General features: G+C 40.9%; 1 protein-coding gene across 11 annotated transcripts in view; it reads left to right on the top strand.

The window, feature by feature from the left end:
* Positions 1-18,628, top strand: part of EFCAB11 (EF-hand calcium binding domain 11) — a 159,200-nt gene that overhangs the window by 2,552 nt on the left and 138,020 nt on the right. For all 11 annotated transcript variants that reach the window (XR_007453623.1, XR_007453622.1, XM_049612343.1 and 8 more), the window contains one exon: positions 3,801-3,846. Coding sequence is in view for 9 of the 11 variants with exons in the window: in XM_049612343.1 (XP_049468300.1) it covers positions 3,801-3,846 (46 nt within the window). In the remaining 2 variants the exon portion in view is untranslated. The remainder of the gene's footprint in view (positions 1-3,800; positions 3,847-18,628) is intronic.

The following is an 18,628-nucleotide window of genomic DNA, read 5'->3' on the forward strand; positions in this document are numbered from 1 at the left end:
ACACTTAACCAACTGAGCCACCCAGGCACCCCACACATCACCATGTTTTATTTTATTTTTAAATTTTTTTTAACATTTATTTATTTTTGAGACAGAGAGACAGCATGAACAGGGGAGGGTCAGAGAGAGAGGGAGACACAGAATCGGAAACAGGCTCCAGGCTCTGAGCTGTCAGCACAGAGCCTGACGCGGGGCTCGAACTCACAAGCCGCGAGATTGTGACCTGAGCTGAAGCCGGACGCTTAACCGACTGAGCCACCCAGGCGCCCCGTCATCACCATGTTTTAAAAAGTAGTTGCATAGTATTCTTTTTAGCCAGTTTCCTGTTTTTGGTCACTTAGATTGCCCCATTACTTTTCATTCCTACAAACGTTGTGATGAGCATCCTTTTATATGGTTATTCTTGTGGATGTATATCTGTGGAATAAATTCCTGGAAGTACAATTGCTAGGTAATTTGAAGTTTTGTTGGATATTATTCTCCAGGAAACTTTGCCCTCATTCACTAATAATGAGAGTTGAACTGAGCTTCAAGGAACGTCCTGCCTTAGGAGGGCAAATTTCCTGTTCCCCTTTGTCTTTGTGCTGCTCCCTTTGTTACATTCATTCTAAAGATGGATCCCTCTTGTTAAGGTGCTGAACTGAAATTCATCAGAGACAAGATCTTGTCCAGGTTTAAGAAATTCATTTGCAGCCATCAAACAGAGGGCTCTGGAATGCCCTCCCTCGTGCCCTTCTTAAACCAAACAGCTTGGCAATCACTTTGGCCCAGCTGTTCCTCATGAGCGGGCTCTGCCTGTCAGATTACCAGCCCAGCAAAGCCAGGGACCAGGTGATATCTCATGTCTCCGTCCTTCATTATGCTTGAATGTATCACCACTTCATGGTAAATAAGTTCTGCTGATACAAATATGTCTCATGAACGGATCAGGTGGGCTCAAGGTGGTTCACCTACTAGCAGATGCTTGGTTACTGAGAAGCTGATCACGGAGCTCAGAGCGGTAGTCAGGGCTGACTCCCAGAAATTGCAGCTCTCCTGTTAACCTGCAGGTATTTCAGCTAGAATTCCAAATCAGGTCAGCTCAATGGGCCCAGGCTTTGAAGCATTGTATTTAACCTTGCTGGAAAGATAACTGGTTTCATTTTGCTTTGATCACCCTTGAGCCTACTTAATTGGCTTTAACTTTAGACTATAAGTGAGGAATTGAATGACAAGTGCAGTGACGTGCTCACATACATATATATGTACAGTTCATGAGATTTAACAGATTTTTACTTGTATTTTCATGCCTGGTTGAGGTTTGGTGGTTTTGTTGTTTTGTTTTGTTTTTAAGAGTAGTTGAGAAGGTGGGAGAAGGATAGGGGGAAGGAGAGAGAGAAATTCAAGCAGGGTCCATACCCAGGGTGGAACACAATGGGGGGCTCAAACCCAGGACTCTTAGATCATGACCTGAGCCGAAATCAAGAGATGGACACTCAACCCACTGAGCCACCCAGGTGCCCCTTGGCTTTTATTTTTTAATCAAATGTCTTTTGACTGCAAATGACTAAGCAGTAAAGTCACCGGTACACCTGTCAATCATTTGTATGTGTCAGTCATTTTGTTAAATGACAATGTGCACCCTCTGTGAAATGTAGCAGATTTTTACTTTTATAGTGGGTTGAGGTTTGGGGTTTAATTTTATTTAATTTTAAAGATCTTATTTTTAAGTAGTCCCTACATCCGACATTGGGCTTGAACTCACAACCTTGAGATCAAGAGCCGCACACTCCTGACTGAGCCAGCTAGGCACCCCTAGGGTTTTATTTTTGAATATTGCTTTTGAGCAAATGAAATATTTATTGAATGCATGGAATGTAATAAATCATTTATACACTCACGCAGTTGTTTACACAATGAAATCTGTTAAGTGTTCCTGTTTAATAAAATGAACACTTGCTAGTTGCTGGAGATATAAAGACGAATAAAATATAGTCCGTGTTGTGAAGCAGTTCACGGTTTAGTGTAAAGAGACTTATAAAACTCTGTGATAAATACTGAGATGGAGAAGAACAGAAAGAACCCAAAGTGAAAGGGACAAGGAAGAGGGTCTTGAAATCCTAGTGTAAAGTAGGAGTCTAGGCGTCACTTAGACTGGAAGAGCTAGCTAGACTCTTCTGATATGAGGTGTCCAGAAGCACTTTGTGGTGTTGGGAGATGATCTGCCCTGATGACTTGATGTGGTTGGTGGTTAAGAGAGGGGTGTGAAACCAGGACTATAGCAATAGTGATGCCACCAAGTAGGAAAATTAAGGAGTAGGCTTAGAGGAAAGTCAATGACTTCAGTTTGGGGCACATTAAGTTTAAGGAGGCTCTGAGCATCCTAAGTGAATTCACTCATTATTATGCTAGTGTTGAGGTTATGGTGATAAAGATCGGCTCTCAGATTGTGCCACCGCTTGTAAATGTAGGAGTCTGGAACTGGGTGAGGAATTGAGAGGTAAGGGCTGGAGACAGTTTGTGGACTCCTCAGTTTACAGGTGCTAGATCATGAGCCTGGGTGGCATTGCCCCAAAACAGTGTTACACAGCGTGAAAGGCAGTGGACCACTGGGGGTACCGACAGTTAAGGGTAGGCAGGGGCAGGAGGAACCAGGAAAGTGCAGGGCATGGAATCCAAGGTAGAGAAACTATGTCAGGTATTGCCAACTTTCTCATTCCATAATGTTTATAATGCCCTTGTAACAGTAAAGGGAAGTGCTTATATTTTAATAATATAGCGAAAACAGTTTCCTGACACTTATATAGGGTATGTTCTGAAACATGTTTAAAAAGCCATAGGAAAAGAAAAATGCAGACTAGGCCAAATGTTAATAGTGGTTCTCATTGGACGGCTGTTTTTAAAAATGTTCTTCATGGGGCGCCTGGGTGGCTTGGTCGGTTAAACGTCCGACTTCGGCTCAGGTCATGATCTCGCGGTCCGTGAGTTCGAGCCCCGCGTCGGGCTCTGTGCTGACAGCTCAGAGCCTGGAGCCCGTTTCAGATTCTGTGTCTCCCTCTCTCTCTGCCCCTCCCCTGTTCATGCTCTGTCTCTCTCTGTCTCAAAAATAAATAAACGTTAAAAAAAATAAAAAAAAAATGTTCTTCATAAAAAAAAAATGAATAAATAAAATTTAAAAAAATGTTCTTCACGATCTTATATATTTTTTGTGGTTTCTACATATTACTTTCATAATCAGGAAAAAAGAGGTAAAAAAGCCATAGAGCTCATTGCAACAATTGCTTGTATTTGTCTAAAATTGAAAAGTTAGCTTTTAGGTCATGTGACAGCCAAGTTGATGGTATATGCTTAAACTATGTTGGTCAATGGAATAGTATTGGGGCCATTAGGGTCTGTAGCAGATTAGCATATTGTGTCATATAGGTATATAGATATTTCTTGCTTTAATGCCACTTAATTTTTTATTGATTTTTTTAAAGATTTTTTTCTTAAATTCCAGTTCGTTAACATAGAGTGTAATATTAGTTTCAAGTGTACAATATAGTGATTTAACACTTCCCTACAACACCCGGTGCTCATCACAAGTGCCCTCCTTAATCCCCAATCACCTGTTTCACCCATACCCCCCCGCCACCCTAGATACAGATGGAAGAATAAAATTTCTATTACAGCTGTCTTGTCCTGTGATATTAGTTGTCTGCTAGACTCAACACAGTTTGTTTCTCATAAAATATAATCCTTCTCCACACCCCAGGAATTAAGAACTCCCACTGTGAAAACATTTGATGAAATTATATGTGCTTTTCTTTCTTCTTTTCTAGATAGAAGCTGATTCTGTGATGTCTTCAGTAAATCCAAACACTTCTGGTAATATGAAAGTTAATACTAATTTTTAGACTTCATAAAATCAAAATTAAGAACAAAAATAGAGACTATAAAGCACATCTTTGTCTTGTTCTGTTTCAAAGAAAGATTTTGGTTCTTTAATGTATTCATAAGTGTAATAGGATGTTTATTGTAGGGAAGTTTGAAACCATTGAAAAACATAAAGAAAAAAATGTTGCTTGTAATGTGAACATCCAACTGTTGATCGGTATTTTCTGACTTAGATGAGCAGAAGTGGCACTTTACTGAAATGGAAAGACTTGAGGAGAAGGTTTGGGGTTGGGGGAGAGCCAGAGTTCACGTCTGAAAATGCTACGTTTGAGAAATTTCAATCTGTGATATCCGGGCATTCAGGCTGCGTGAATACGGAATTCAGAGGAAAGCTGTGGGCTGGAGAAATAAATTTGGGAGCCGTTCGCATGTAGATGGTGTTTGAAGCCCTGGGGATGGATGAGATGACCTAGCAAGACAGAGTGGAAGGAGAACCTTCAGGAACCGCAATCATTTAAGTCAGGGAGAGAGTTAGGAAATGGCAGAAGAAGTTAGAGGCGGGGAGGGGCGGGAGGAAAGTCAAAGGTATCTGATCCAAAACAAGGAGAAGGGGATTATTTCCAGGAAGAGGGTGTGGTCAACACCTTGGAAAGGTCAGGTAGGTAGTAACTGAAGTGTCCCTTGGAGTTGGCAACCTGCAAGACCAGTTTCGGTACCTGGTGAGGCAGAGGCCAGGCTGGAGTGGTCAAAGGCAAACCAAACCTTGAGAAAGTGTGACAGTGTAAGTAGAAGTCTTTCAGTAAGTCCAGAGTGCCTGGGGATCAGGAGTGGTTTTTTCGTTTTTTGTTTTTGTTTTTTTGCACATGAAGATGTTTCTGAGCTTAGAATGCTCTAGTGAAGAGGGAAAAGGAAGATGAGACAGACAGAGGAGTACCTGTTGTTTTGGAGATAGGGGCCAGAACATGTTGGATTGGCTTTTTAAAAATTACCTTTTTGGGGAAATAATTTAGCGCTTACAAAAAACTGCAAAATAAAAATAACACTGAGAGCTGTATACTCTTTACCTCGATGCACTTACTGTTGACATTTTAACCCTTTGGCCCTTTCTACCACTATGCCCTCCTCTCACTGCTCTGAACCTAAAACCACAGGACACTTACCGTAAACTTAGACCGATACTATATTTTTGTCTCATTTACTGTTTATATTCCGGTACCGTCATTTGATCTGATAATGTCCTTAAACACATCATCCCTCATCTAATACAGGAATTAGTCTTGGGTGCCATGTCTCTTTAGACTCCTTTCATCTGGAACATTTCTGTAGACTTTTTTTTTTTCTTGGCTTTTTATAACATGGAAATTTTGAGGAACTAGCCCAGCCCTCACTATTAGTTTTTTTTTTTCAATATATGAAGTTTATTGTCAAATTGGTTTCCATACAACACCCAGTGCTCACCCCAAAAGGTGCCCTCCTCAATACCCGTCACCCACCCTCTCCTCCCCCCACCCCCCATCAACCCTCAGTTTGTTCTCAGTTTTTAAGAGTCTCTTATGCTTTGGCTCTCTCCCACTCTAACCTCTTTTTTTTTTTCTTACCCTCCCCCATGGGTTTCTGTTAAGTTTCTCAGGATCCACATAAGAGTGAAACCATATGGTATCCGCCTTTCTCTGTATGACTTATTTCACTTAGCATAACACTCTCCAGTTCCATCCATGTTGCTACAAAGGGCCATATTTCATGCTTTCTCATTGCCATGTAGTACTCCATTGTGTATATAAACCACAATTTCTTTATCCATTCATCAGGTGATGGACATTTAGGCTCTTTCCATAATTTGGCTATTGTTGAGAGTGCTGCTATAAACATTGGGGTACAAGTGCCCCTCTGCATCAGTACTCCTGTATCCCTTGGGTAAATTCCTAGCAGTGCTATTGCTGGGTCATAGGGTAGGTCTATCTTTAATTTTCTGAGGAACCTCCACACTGCTTTCCAGAGTGGCTGCACCAATTTGCATTCCCACCAACAGTGCAAGAAGGTTCCCGTTTCTCCACATGTTCTCCAGCATCTATAGTCTCCTGATTTGTTCATTTTGGCCACTCTGACTGGTGTGAGATGATATCTGAGTGTGGTTTTGATTTGTATTTCCCTGATGAGGAGCGACGTTGAGCATCTTTTCATGTGCCTGTTGGCCATCCAGATGTCTTCTTTAGAGAAGTGTCTATTCATGTTTTCTGCCCATTTCTTCACTGGATTATTTGTTTTATGGGTGTGGAGTTTGGTGAGCTCTTTATGGATTTTGGATACTAGCCCTTTGTCTGATATGTCATTTGCAAATATCTTTTCCCATTCCGTTGGTTGCCTTTTAGTTTTGTTGGTTGTTTGCTGTGCAGAAGCTTTTTATCTTCATAAGGTCCCAGTAATTCATTTTTGCTTTTAATTCCCTTGCCTTTGGATGTGTCAAGTAAGAAATTGCTATGGCTGAGGTCAGAGAGGTCTTTTCCTGCTTTCTCCTCTAGGGTTTTGATGGTTTCCTGTCTCACATTCAGGCCCCTTATCCATTTTGAGTTTATTTTTGTGAATGGTGTGAGAAAGTGGTCTAGTTTCATTCTTCTGCATGTTGCTGTCCAGTTCTCCCAGCACCATTTGTTAAAGAGACTGTCTTTTTTCCACTGGATGTTCTTTCCTGCTTTGTCAAAGAGGAGTTGGCCATATGTTTGTGGGTCTAGTTCTGGGGTTTCTATTCTATTCCATTGGTCTGTGTGTCTGTTTTTGTGCCAATACCATGCTGTCTTGATGATGACAGCTTTGTAGTAGAGGCTAAAGTCTGGGATTGTGATGCCTCCTGCTTTGGTCTTCTTCTTCAAAATTACTTTGGCTATTCGGGGCCTGTGGTGGTTCCATATGAATTTTAGGATTGCTTGTTCTAGTTTCGAGAAGAATGCTGGTGCAATTCTGATTGGGATTGCATTGAATGTGTAGATAGCTTTGGGTAGTATTGACATTTTAACAATATTTATTCTTCCAATCCATGAGCACGGAATGTTTTTCCATTTCTTTATATCTTCTTCAATTTTCTTCATAAGCTTTCTATAGTTTTCAGCATACAGATCTTTTACATCTTTGGTTAGATTTATTCTTAGGTATTTTATGCTTCTTGGTGCAATTGTGAATGGGATCAGTTTCTTTATTTGTCTTTCTGTTGCTTAATTATTAGTGTATAAGAATGCAACTGATTTCTGTACATTGATTTTGTATCCTGCCACTTTGCTAAATTCATGTATCAGTTCTAGCAGACTTCTGGTGGAGTCTATTGGATTTTCCATGTATAATATCATGTCATCTGCAAAAAGTGAAAACTTAACTTCATCTTAGCCAATTTTGATGCCTTTGATTTCCTTTTGTTGTCTGATTGCTGATGCTAGAACTTCCAACACTATGTTAAACAACAGCGGTGAGAGTGGACATCCCTGTCTTGCTCCTGATATCAGGGAAAAAGCTCTCAGTTTTTCCCCATTGAGGATGATGTTAGCTGTGGGCTTTTCATAAATGGCTTTTATGATTTTTAAGTATGTTCCTTCTATCCCGACTTTCTCGAGGGTTTTTATTAAGAAAGGTTGCTGAATTTTGTCAAAGGCCTTCACTATTAGATTTTTAAGAATGGTCCTTGTTTTGTGTTTGCCTGATGTTGGGGTTAAGCATTCTGAGCCAGAATACCATTTAGGTGGCCTGTCCCTCGTTGGGGGCCACGTCTGGAGGCCCACAATGACCATCTGTCTCTCATAGATGGTATTAATTTTTGCCACTAGGGAAGATGTCCAGTTTCTCCAATGTATTCTGTTTATCTTTTCTTCCCTTGCAACTAACAAGCGGTGTGTGGAGAGACACATTGAAGACATTGCAAATATTTTCCTTCTCATCAAAATTTGCCCCTAGATTTGGTAACTGTTCATGATTCTCGTCTGACCCAGTTTTTGTCGTAACAGTTGCAAAATAAGGATTTTCTAATCCTAGTGCTTCAGTTAAACCTTGGCTATAAGCAGGAGACCTCTCTTCTTCTTGATCAATCCATCTGTTTATTATCAGCACAGACTCATGAATTGCATGTTTTTTAATGATTTATACTCCATTAATTATCATTAATTATTTTAGTTTTCAGCTTGTCACAGACTTGGGCATTGAATGCCTCCTCAAATTGGCTCCTGTGTCCTTTTGACCAGTTTGGCTTTTTCTTTCTTTGAACAAATCTTTTTATTTATAAATGGTAGATTTACAAAAGAGTTTACTGGATTCTTTTTTTGTATGCAAGGTTCAGTACCCCATATGGACCATGACTCTTAGAACAATATTATTGCTAGGAGAACGTGTTTTTGACAAACTCCCTAACTTGATAGAATTTCCCTTTTAATTTCACGTAAAAATTTTTGCACACTCAAAATGCTCAAATATTGTGTCTGTAATGTTCAATTCATTGTAACTTCTTTTTTTTAAAGGAGTTTATTTATTTATTTTGAGAGCAAGAGAGAGAATGGGGGCATGAGCGAGCAGGGGAGGGGCAAAGAGAGAGGGAGAGAATCCCAAGCAGGCTCCACACCCAGCCCAGTTCAGAGCCTGGCTTGGGGGTCGATCCCACAACCGTGAGACTATGACCTGAACCAAAATCAAAAGTCAGATGCTCAACTGACTGAGCCACCCAGGCGCCCCAGTTGTAACTTTTTTTTTTTAACATTTATTTATTTTTGAGAGACAGAGAGCACAAGTGGGGGAGGGGCAGAGAGAGAGATTGAGAGAGAGAGAGAGAGAGAGAGAGAGAGAGGCACAGAATCTGAAGCAGGCTTCAGACTCTGAGCTGTCAGCACAGAGCGCAATGCAGGGCTTGAACTCATGAACTGTGAGATCATGACCTGAGATGAAGTCGGATGCTTAACTGACTTAGCCACCCAGGTGCCCCTGTAACTTCTTCATGATGCCTTCCCTACATATTTTCCTCTGGATTGCTATATGAATTTTTGAATCTAAACTGATTTCTGTCTTCTGGCAGAAGAATTTCCCACATTTTTTGCATTGGTAGCATTTCTCCCTATTAGCAGTCCCCTAAATAGTGAGTGATTTTCTCGATTCTGCCTGGGTGAAGGTCTTCCCCACATGTTACATATATAGCGCTTCTCCATTTTGCAACTTTTCTGATAAAGCCAGTGGTATTGCTGCTGAAGGCAGTCAGATCATTCATTATTTTCATAGACTTTCTTCCTAATGTGTGTTCTCTGAATTAAGGATTTGCCTTTACACAGAAGGTTTTCTTTCCCCAGCCATTCTTTGATGTAGAAAGAGGCGTCCTTCTGGAAGAAAAATTTACCATGTTCTTTTTTTTTTTTTTTTTTAATTTTTTAACGTTTAGTTATTTTGAGAGAGAGAGAGAGAGAGAAATTACATAAGCAGGGGAGGGGCAGAAAGAGAGAAGGAGAGAGAGAATCCCAAGCAAGCTCCAGAGAGAGAGGGAGGCACAGAATCTGAAGTAGGCTCCAGGCTCTGAGCTGTCAGCACAGAGCCTGATGTGGGGCTCGAACCCACAAACCGTGAGATCATGACCTGAGCCGAAATCAAGAATCAGATGTTTAACCGACTGAGCCACTGAGGTACCCCAAGACTTCCCATGTTCTTTACAGCTGGAGTGAATTGTCTAATGTAGAGCCAAAATTGACTTCTGACAGAACTTTTCCCCATATTCAATATCAGAAGATTCCCCCCCATATGTATTATCTCATGTTTAACAAGATCTGACTTCATAAAAAGCTTTCCTTGTCTATGTTACATTCATGTGATATGAATATCTCTCCTGTATGGATAATTTGAAGGGTAAATTATCCTTCATATCCTTCATATCCTTCATATCCTTCAATTATCCTAAATGAAGGCAGGTTTTCTACCTTCATTACCTTCTAAAGGTTTCTCGTGTGTGCATATTCTCTGATACAAAGTGAGGACTGATTCATTGTGTGTGTGTGCGTGTGTATGTGTGTGTGTGTGTGTGTGTGTGTTTCCTTGACGTTTGAGAGAGGTTTGACTTTGACTTGTGGCTGAAGATATGTTCGTGAAAGTTACAAAATTTCCTTTATGAATTCTCTAATTTTTGAGTTCTGACTTCAGGCAGAAATATTTCTCACCTTTGTTGCAGTCACAGAGCTTCCATTTGAAACTAGTTCTGATGGCCACTGGAGCTTTATGCTTTGGAAAAGAGTTTCTTTCCATTCACTATGTTCGCATGGTCTCTTCCAGGCCTGAGCTGTCTCATATATAATGAAGAGTACCTGGATATGGAACATTTTCTCAAACTCCTTATGGCCCAAGGATTGCTTCAAAACTGTAATATTTCAGTAGTGAACACAGTCTTCCCTATGAGGCCTTTCTGACTTTAACGATACACTCCTGCCCCTGTATGCATTTTCTTGCATTTAATATCAAGGATGTTACATCTGTTCTCACATCCACTTCTCAGTCAGTTCATGAGGATGCTGCTTTTCACAGTGTCTTTTCCTAATAATTAACTTTAAGATATATTTCAGGGGCGCGTGGGTGGCTCAGTCGGTTGGGCGTCTGACTTCATCTCGGGCCACGATCTCACGGTTTGTGGGTTCAAGCCCTGCGTCGGGGTCTTTGCTGATGGCTCAGAGCCTGGAGCCTGCTTCGGATTCTGTGTCTCCCTCTCTCTCTGCCTCTCCCCCGCTTATGCTCTGTCTCTCTCACTCTCAAAAATGAATAAATGTTAAAAAAATTTTTTTAAAAAGATAAATTTCAAAAGGTCACAAAGTAATCTAGCCATCTGAGAAATTCAGGGGAAGGTCTGGGGTGGGGGGAAGAGATCAAAGTGCAGATGTTTAGCACCTGGCTCCAAAATTAGTGTGAAGGGACCCTCCTCAGTCTACAGATTTCCAGTCTTTTCCCTTCATCTTCTTTTTTCTTTCTTTTTTTTTTTTTCTCTTTTTCTCCCCCAGTTCCTCTCCTGGTCTTGGTATCAATGGCAAATGAACCTTCTCAGAGCATCATATCCTTCTCGTTTAAAGGAAATAGACTTAAAGTCAGGGTGCTACCTTTCCAACTAGCTTTAATTCATGTTTATTTGAAAGGGAGACTCAAGACCACAAATACTCAAAAGAAAGAATAAAGTCATCCTAGCAAGAAATCACTGCTGAACTCTGATTGCTGCTAACATAACTTCTTTTTCTGTTAGAACTCTTCACAACTGAACAAATTTCAGGCCATCAGCTCCATCTTTTGTCCCTTTCCATACATGAGTCACCTTTCACATGTTATTTTTCTTGCAGGAAGAGGGTTTATGCACAGATGAAATGTTCTGTCAGCTATATTATCTCTCTCTTTCATATTTTGATCTTGAAAAAGAACTGAAATGTGGCCTTGGCTTTCTGGGAGCTATTTATTCAGGTAATCAATTTTTCCATAGTCCTTCTTGGTAGCCTTGACCTGGGGATTCTCCAGCTAGCTATGGCTCTTTTTTACATCCAGACAAGGTCATGCCACGTCTCTAGCGTGCCACCCTAAAGGATTTTCTGTTCAGGCCCCAGTTCTTAGGTGAGGAAGACCCAGCTTCCTGGGTGAGGTCCATACGCACATCCTGGATTGACCCTGACTCAGCCGAGTCTTGACTATGCACACACTTTAGTACCTAAACCTGGGTGCCCGGGCCCTATTTTCCAGGAGCTTCTGGTCTAACGGGTGGGTCGTTTCTGTAGATTTTCCTTGTTAAAATTAAGAAGAATGAAAAGTTAAGTCAAAACCTTTAGAAGTTAGAGTAGATCGTCTCTAGAAAAGTCACACTGGGAGAGTCTGAAGGCAGCCAGAATAAGTAGCAAGAAGGCATTTTAATGCCTGTAACCTAACAAGCAAGTATCTGTCAGCAAAAACTGTTTAGGCGGCAGGAATAAGAAATTATGTTAGTGGGAGACCAAAAAAAAAAAAAAAGTCTCTTGTTTAAGAAGCAACAGATTACTGTTGGGGTGGTTGTAATGTATACTAAAGCTACCTATTTTAAAGGGTTGTATTTTGTTGCAGTGCTCACTCTCTGGGATACATTTCATACTTTCTCTAAGTATGGAGCACAAAAGGTTGCAACTAGAAGAGACCTAAAAAACTGTTATTTGTTACCTTTTCTTAAAAAAGAGGAAATTAAGGGGGGGTGCCTGGGTAGCTCGGTTGGTTGAGGGTCCTAATTGGGCTCAGGTCATGATCTCACAGTCCGTGAGTTCAAGCCCCACGTTGGGCTCTGTGCTGACAGCTCCGAGCCTGGAGCCTGCTTCGAATTCTGTGTCTCCCTCTCTCTGTGCCCCTCCCCTGCTGGAGCTCTGTCTGTCTGTCTGTCTGTCTCTCTCTCTCTCTCAAAAGTAAATAAACATCAAAAAAAAAAATTTTTAGGGGCGCCTGGGTGGCTCAGTCAGTTAAGCGTCTGACTTCAGCTCAGGTCACAATCTTGCGGTCCGTGAGTTCGAGCCCCGCCTCGGGCTCTGGGCTGATGGCTCAGAGCCTGGAGCCTGCTTCCGATTCTGTGTCTCTCTCTTTCTCTGCCCCTCCTCCATTCATGCTCTGTCTCTCTCTGTCTCAAAAATAAATAAACGTTAAAAATTTAAAAAAAAAAATTTTTTTTTAATGAGTTTAGGCTCTAGAGAGGAATAATAAAATATCTCGATCCTGGCATTTGATGGTTCTTTATTTGCAAAATACTTCTACATGTGTTGTAATATTTATTATAGATAATAATTACAGCTATGATTTTCTGAATGCTTACCATGTGCAGACTTGTGATTGAGTGCTAGGCACGAATTGTTAAATTTAATACAACTCTATGATACCAAGATTAACCTCATTTTATAAGTTAAAAAAAAATACCAGTGCTCAGAGAGGTTAAGTATGCATAGTGTAGCTATCTAAGTAACAGACCACAGCAGTCTGATCTCCAAACTTACCCTCTCAAACATTGGCTAAACCCTTGATTTTAATGGTGCCATGGGTCATATTAGTCATTAGACAGAGTTGAGGACAGTGTTCATCCCCCAGGAACTTAATCAACAAGTTGAAGTCAGGAGTGGATCAGTATACAGAAGGTTCTGTGCCATTGTTGGAGGTTGATAACAGATTTGGTTCTGAGCTACCTAATGTCCAGAACAAATAGAGAATGACAATCCAGTGACCATCGTCCATACAATAGAAACTTCTTACCTAGAGAGAGAGTTTTCCCTGGTACAGTATGTTTCTTTCACAATGTCACATGGAAGAGAGACTGATGAATGGACATTGATGTTCCACAAACTGTTCGGTAAATACACTGGTGAGTTTTGTAAGGCTGTTCCTTAAACTTTCTTCCTTGTAGGCCAGTGGTTTAATGTCAAACACATCTGAATGGCTCAGCACGAAGGGCAAAGAAAGACCACGTGTGATATCAGATGATTTGACTTCATTGTATGACAAATTGTTGAGCATTTTATATGAATAACAAAAAATAAGATTTATAGAGCTTTTGCTTAGTATGCCAAATGCTGTGAATAAGAACTACATGAACACTGCCCCCACTGAATCCTTACACAGCTGTCTGTATGTGTTTATCCCGGATCCATATAAAATATGCCTGTGGAAAAAAACAAAGTACATCAGAATTTTCTTTTCACGAGGTGATTAGACCGAGCTTTTTTTTTTCTTTTTGTTTTCTTACTTCCCTCTTAAAACAATGAACATATTTCACTTTCATACTTAAAGAAGAAAAAACCTTCCAGGAACTTACTTTTAACCTTCAACTTAATGGACAAATCAAAGAGACTGATTCAACATAACCGTGATTGTGGACTATTTGACTCAATCGTGCTCTCCATTGTCAGTTCAATTGGAAAATAATTTATGCATGAGCTTAATGGCCAGTTGGCTTGTATACTTTTATTTATTACTATCTCATCTGAATTGTTTGGAGCTCACTAGTTGACTGTGAACTGTATTATTTCCCTAAGTTTAAATGTCCATTTTCTAGTGTTTTAAATTCTACTGTAAACACCTTTTTTTGGTTGTGGATGTTTTCTCGTTTTGGGCTGCTGCCTAACGAACTAAAGCCACGGTATAGTATAGTATTATTTACTGACCTCTTAGTTTTTTCCTGTGATCAGGAAATGCATACACATCATGCTTACCTTATCTTGAAATCCTAACCATAGGGCCATTTTGTGGTATTGCCCATAGATGTTCACCCCTAAATGAATTTCTCTCATTACTCATTTAGAGGACGCTGACTACGTTTCACTGCAGGGTAGAAAAAAAGTAGGAGACACAGACACTGACCTAAGATAGGGAACATAAAAGGGTATTGTCACTTCATTTATGGCCAGATGTCAAATAATTACTATGGACAAGAAAACCTCTAAGAGATTGGAGGAGGGAGATGCGAGGTGAGGGCCAGAACTGGACGGAAAAGGATGGGTGGGATTTGCAAAGGTGGAGAAGCAAAGAAGAGGACATAGTGAAATGAGTGAATGCAGATGCCGGCTCTGCGCTTGGCTCCTGGCTCCTGGTGCTGTCTGTGCTAGGTCAGTGTGGATGCGGAACTCAGCGTGGATTACTTACCCAGCACACTCTTCGTAAAAACGATGGATGTCATGGGACTGCTGAGGCGTTTGCTAACAGTACAGAGAAGGGCTTTATCCCTCACTCCCCACAGCTAGAAGTGGGAAAGGCCTGGCTGGCGCTGTCTCCTCTGGAAGGGCTCTGTACATTCCACTTCTGTGCACTTTCTCTCGCAGACCTTCTTCCCCCAGGGCCCACGCTAGCTCGAAGGCAGAGACTTCTCCCAGATCTCTGGTTGTAAGACCCCCCCCTTCCCTGCCTACCCACCCCCAGATTTGCATATCCAGAGCTATCAACTGTCATACTGTTAATAATGAGTCCTAGCATAAATGGATTCTACCCTCCTTGGAATATTTTTACCTACCACACCAGCAAGGAGTATAGTGCCTACCTATAAATGAGTTGTTGTGTCAGCAGAGTAAGTTACCCTGATGGAAACTGAGTGTTAAGAAGGGGGATTGAGGCCCACTCTGCCTAGATGGAATAATGAAGCTTTAAATTCCGGAATAAGGTGTCAGGACTTTGCAGTGATAACACTGAGGAACCTGTGCAGGTTTATGAGCAGGAGATATAGGAGATATACGTGATAAAAGCAGGGGATAATACATGATAAAAGAAAGTAATGATTCCAGTCCCTGTTTGACAGAAGTAAGGTTTTATTGGTTCAGATTCCTCTATTATAACCTGTTTTTTACTCTTCCTTTTCATTTTCCTCCCAATGATATGGTAAAACTTGACTTCTTCCATTAAAGTAGATTCTTTTCTCTTTATTCCCTTACTCTTATTCAGGAAGCCAGAAGAAAATATCAGTTCTCTGAATTTACTTATCCACCTTAATATGACAGCACACCATTATTTTTTGTTTTCCTTTTCAAATTTTTGTTTAAATTCTAGTTAGTTAACGTACGTGTAATATTAGTTTCAGGGGTAGGATTCAGTGATTTATCACTTACAACACCCAGTGCTCATCGTGTGTGCCCTCCTTAATCCCCATCACCCAGTTAGCCCATCCCCGTCCACCTCCCCGCCAGCATCCCTCAGCTTGTTCTCTGTAGGTAAGAGTCTGTTTTATGGTTTGCTTCTCTCTCTTTATCCCCTAAGAAACAAAATAGGGGATAGCTCACCATTGTTGATGCCACTTTCTCCTTCTGTCCTTACAATCTTTTTAAAAAAATTTTTTTTAATGTTTATTTACTTTTGAGAAAGAGACAGAACGAGCATGCATGGGGGAGGGGCAGAGAGAGAGGGAGACGCAGAATCCGAAGCAGGCTCCAGGCTCCGAGGTGTCAGCACAGAGCCTGACACGGGGCTCGAACCCACAAACTGTGAAATCAAGACCTGAGCTGAAGTCGGTCATTCAACCAACTGAGCCACCCAGGTGCCCCTGTCCTTATAATCTTTTTATGGGAACATATTGTGTCCCTTCTTTTCCTTCATGGCCTCTGGAAGTCACAATCTGAATTTTATTTCTCAAGGTAGAGAAGGCTTGCCTTACACCTTTTAAAAAGCCACTTTATCTTTTTAAAAGCTCATTTTTAGGCATTTTCAAGCCCCAGAAAAATTAATATATGGCACAATGAACATGAACCCTCCTTTTTATACTAAATCTAGGAGCAGACCTACCATCTAAATAACTTGACATTTTTATTGTTTTCTCCTTCACTCTCCTCAGGTTTATTGCAGTTTCTAATTTAAGCTCACTGTGATAGCCAGAAACTAGACGCCTTCATTTTCAAGAGGATTTCTCTGTGTGCCCTGAAGCATAGGGTCAGTGGTCTTTTGAACCTCAAAAATATATACATAATGAAACTTTCAAGGAAAAATTTATATAGTTTTAGAATATATCCACCCCTATGATAAAAGATGATTATTCTCCTAGGAAACTACTTAAAAAGGTAAAGATAGACATTCCTAGCCTTCCTGTCTCTATGACATATCTATATCACAAGTAGTAAATAGCTTGCAAAGTAAAATATATGTGTTTGTTATAGAACACAAAGAGTCCGTTTTGCTAAGAGGAGTTTATAAAATGAAAGGACGTGTTTTCCATTGGTAAGGAAAATGCATAGACTTGCAGAGCCTAGAAGGATCTGTAAAGGTCACTGGTGTCAGTGGTCTTTAAGTCATGGTCCTTAATCCTGGGTCCTGTGGGGACACTTCCACAGACACTGCTAGACAGGGAATGGTGGAGGGGCCGCCTTGCTCCAGACAAGATAGTTCTGCCTTCATTTCCTCTGCACATCAGGCTTTCTGGTTTACACCTTTCCTACAGCTAAAAAAAAAAAAAAAAAACCCTGCAAACTACCGGTAGAGTCCAACTACCCAGGTGTTTTCTGAACACCTTTTGTAAACAGGGTAATTAGAAGCTCAGATAAACACACAGGTCTATGTGGTTCCTGATGTTGTCACGATCCTAATGCGTAACTGCAGTGAAGCGTATTTAGGTAACCGTTATTAGTGGAACAATGCACATAGGAGACCCAACGTTGTATTTGCAGTTAGAATTTTCTGAACATATGCTTTCACTCCAGGGGCGAACACAGGTAATGCATTTGTCATTGAGCATGAAATCTGAGGGCAATAGAATTATTGCAAGTCTCTGTGAAGCGGTAATCTTAGGTTTGAGTGTTGTGACAGCAGGTGGAGCTAGCAGTAGAAAGTGTATTTCTAGGCCATTTAAAGAGCCAAGATGTAGAAAACTTACGCGAACGTGTTCGCATCTCAGAGCTGCAGGAGTAGCAAACCATTATGCGCTGACTGCGGAAGGTGATTGGGCTGCTACAGGGTGAGAGCCAAGCTGAATGAAAGTTTGTCCTTGTTAGAAAAGGGGCTTGCGTTTGACTATGTGTTGCCATGGAAGATTAAGATAAGGGCACGGGAGTGGAGGGAGCAGTGGGGATGTGTTTGCATGGTTTAATATTACGTGATGACCCTTATTAAAACATAACGATCTGACTGTAGCCCAGGTCATGATCTGGTGGTTGGTGAGTCTGAGCTCCACATCGGGCTCTGTGCTGGCAGTGTGGAGCCCACTTCGGGTCCCTGGTTTCATCTCTCTCTGCCCCTCCCCTGCTTGCGCTGGCCTGCACGCTCTCTCTGTCTCTCAAAAAATAAATCAACTTAAAAAAAAAAAGGTATCTTGTCCTATGGGGAAAATAGTGTAAAAGAACTTGATTACGTATATAGAGTTATTTGTGTTATTAGATTGTTTTCCTTTTCCAAGTGGGAGTAAACATACAGTTGACACCCACATTTCCTTCTAGGAAAAACTAAAGAACATTTGCTTTTTATCCCACGAGATTATGAAATAAAGACCCTAACTGCTTTATGGCCTCAAATACCAATGGGTTTTCTGAATATGTACTTTAAAAGATATCACTACTCATGTACGCGTGTGTGTGTGTGAGAATCACACATAGAACAATGGCATTGTCCTGTTTGTTTCTTGTCATTTCCCTAAATCATACACAATGGTAAGTAAAGAGCAAATATTATGCATGCATTTCCTTTCTCTCTGAGTTTCACTTGTTTTTTACTATACCATAGGTATTAATAAGTTGGGGTTTCTAAAAGGACGGTTTATTTTGCTGGCTAGGTGAATAGAAAGTAACCCACTTTTTGGCATTAGTACTACAGACTTAGATCTTTTATTTTTTTAACATTTATTTATTTTTGAGACAGAGAGAGCATGAACAGGGGAGGGTCAGAGAAAGAGGGAGACACAGAATCTGAAACAGGCTCCAGGCTCTGAGCTGTCAGCACGGAGCCCAACACGGGGCTCAAACCCATGAACCGCGAGATCATGACCTGAGCTGAAGTTGGACGCTTAACCGACTGAGCCCCCCAGGCGCCCCAGGAGATCTTTTAAAACACAAATTGTAATGCTCTTTGCTGAAAACTAGAAATAACATTTTCCTATTCGTTTATTTACTTATATAACAAACATGTAATCTATGCCTACTGTGCATCAGGTATCACGCTACACACTAGGGATAAAATTTTAAACCCCATACAGTGCTTTCCCTTAGTGCGTCTCAGGCAGCGTGTGTGTGATCAGATAATTACCATAGGACCTAATAGATTAAAAAATTACCCAACAATTGTGTTATGAACAGAGGGCTGTTGGGTCACAGAAAAGGCACTCAGCTGGGAGAAATCA

The sequence above is a fragment of the Panthera uncia genome (assembly GCF_023721935.1).
Source record: "Panthera uncia isolate 11264 chromosome B3 unlocalized genomic scaffold, Puncia_PCG_1.0 HiC_scaffold_1, whole genome shotgun sequence".
NCBI classification, from domain to species: Eukaryota; Metazoa; Chordata; class Mammalia; order Carnivora; family Felidae; genus Panthera; species Panthera uncia.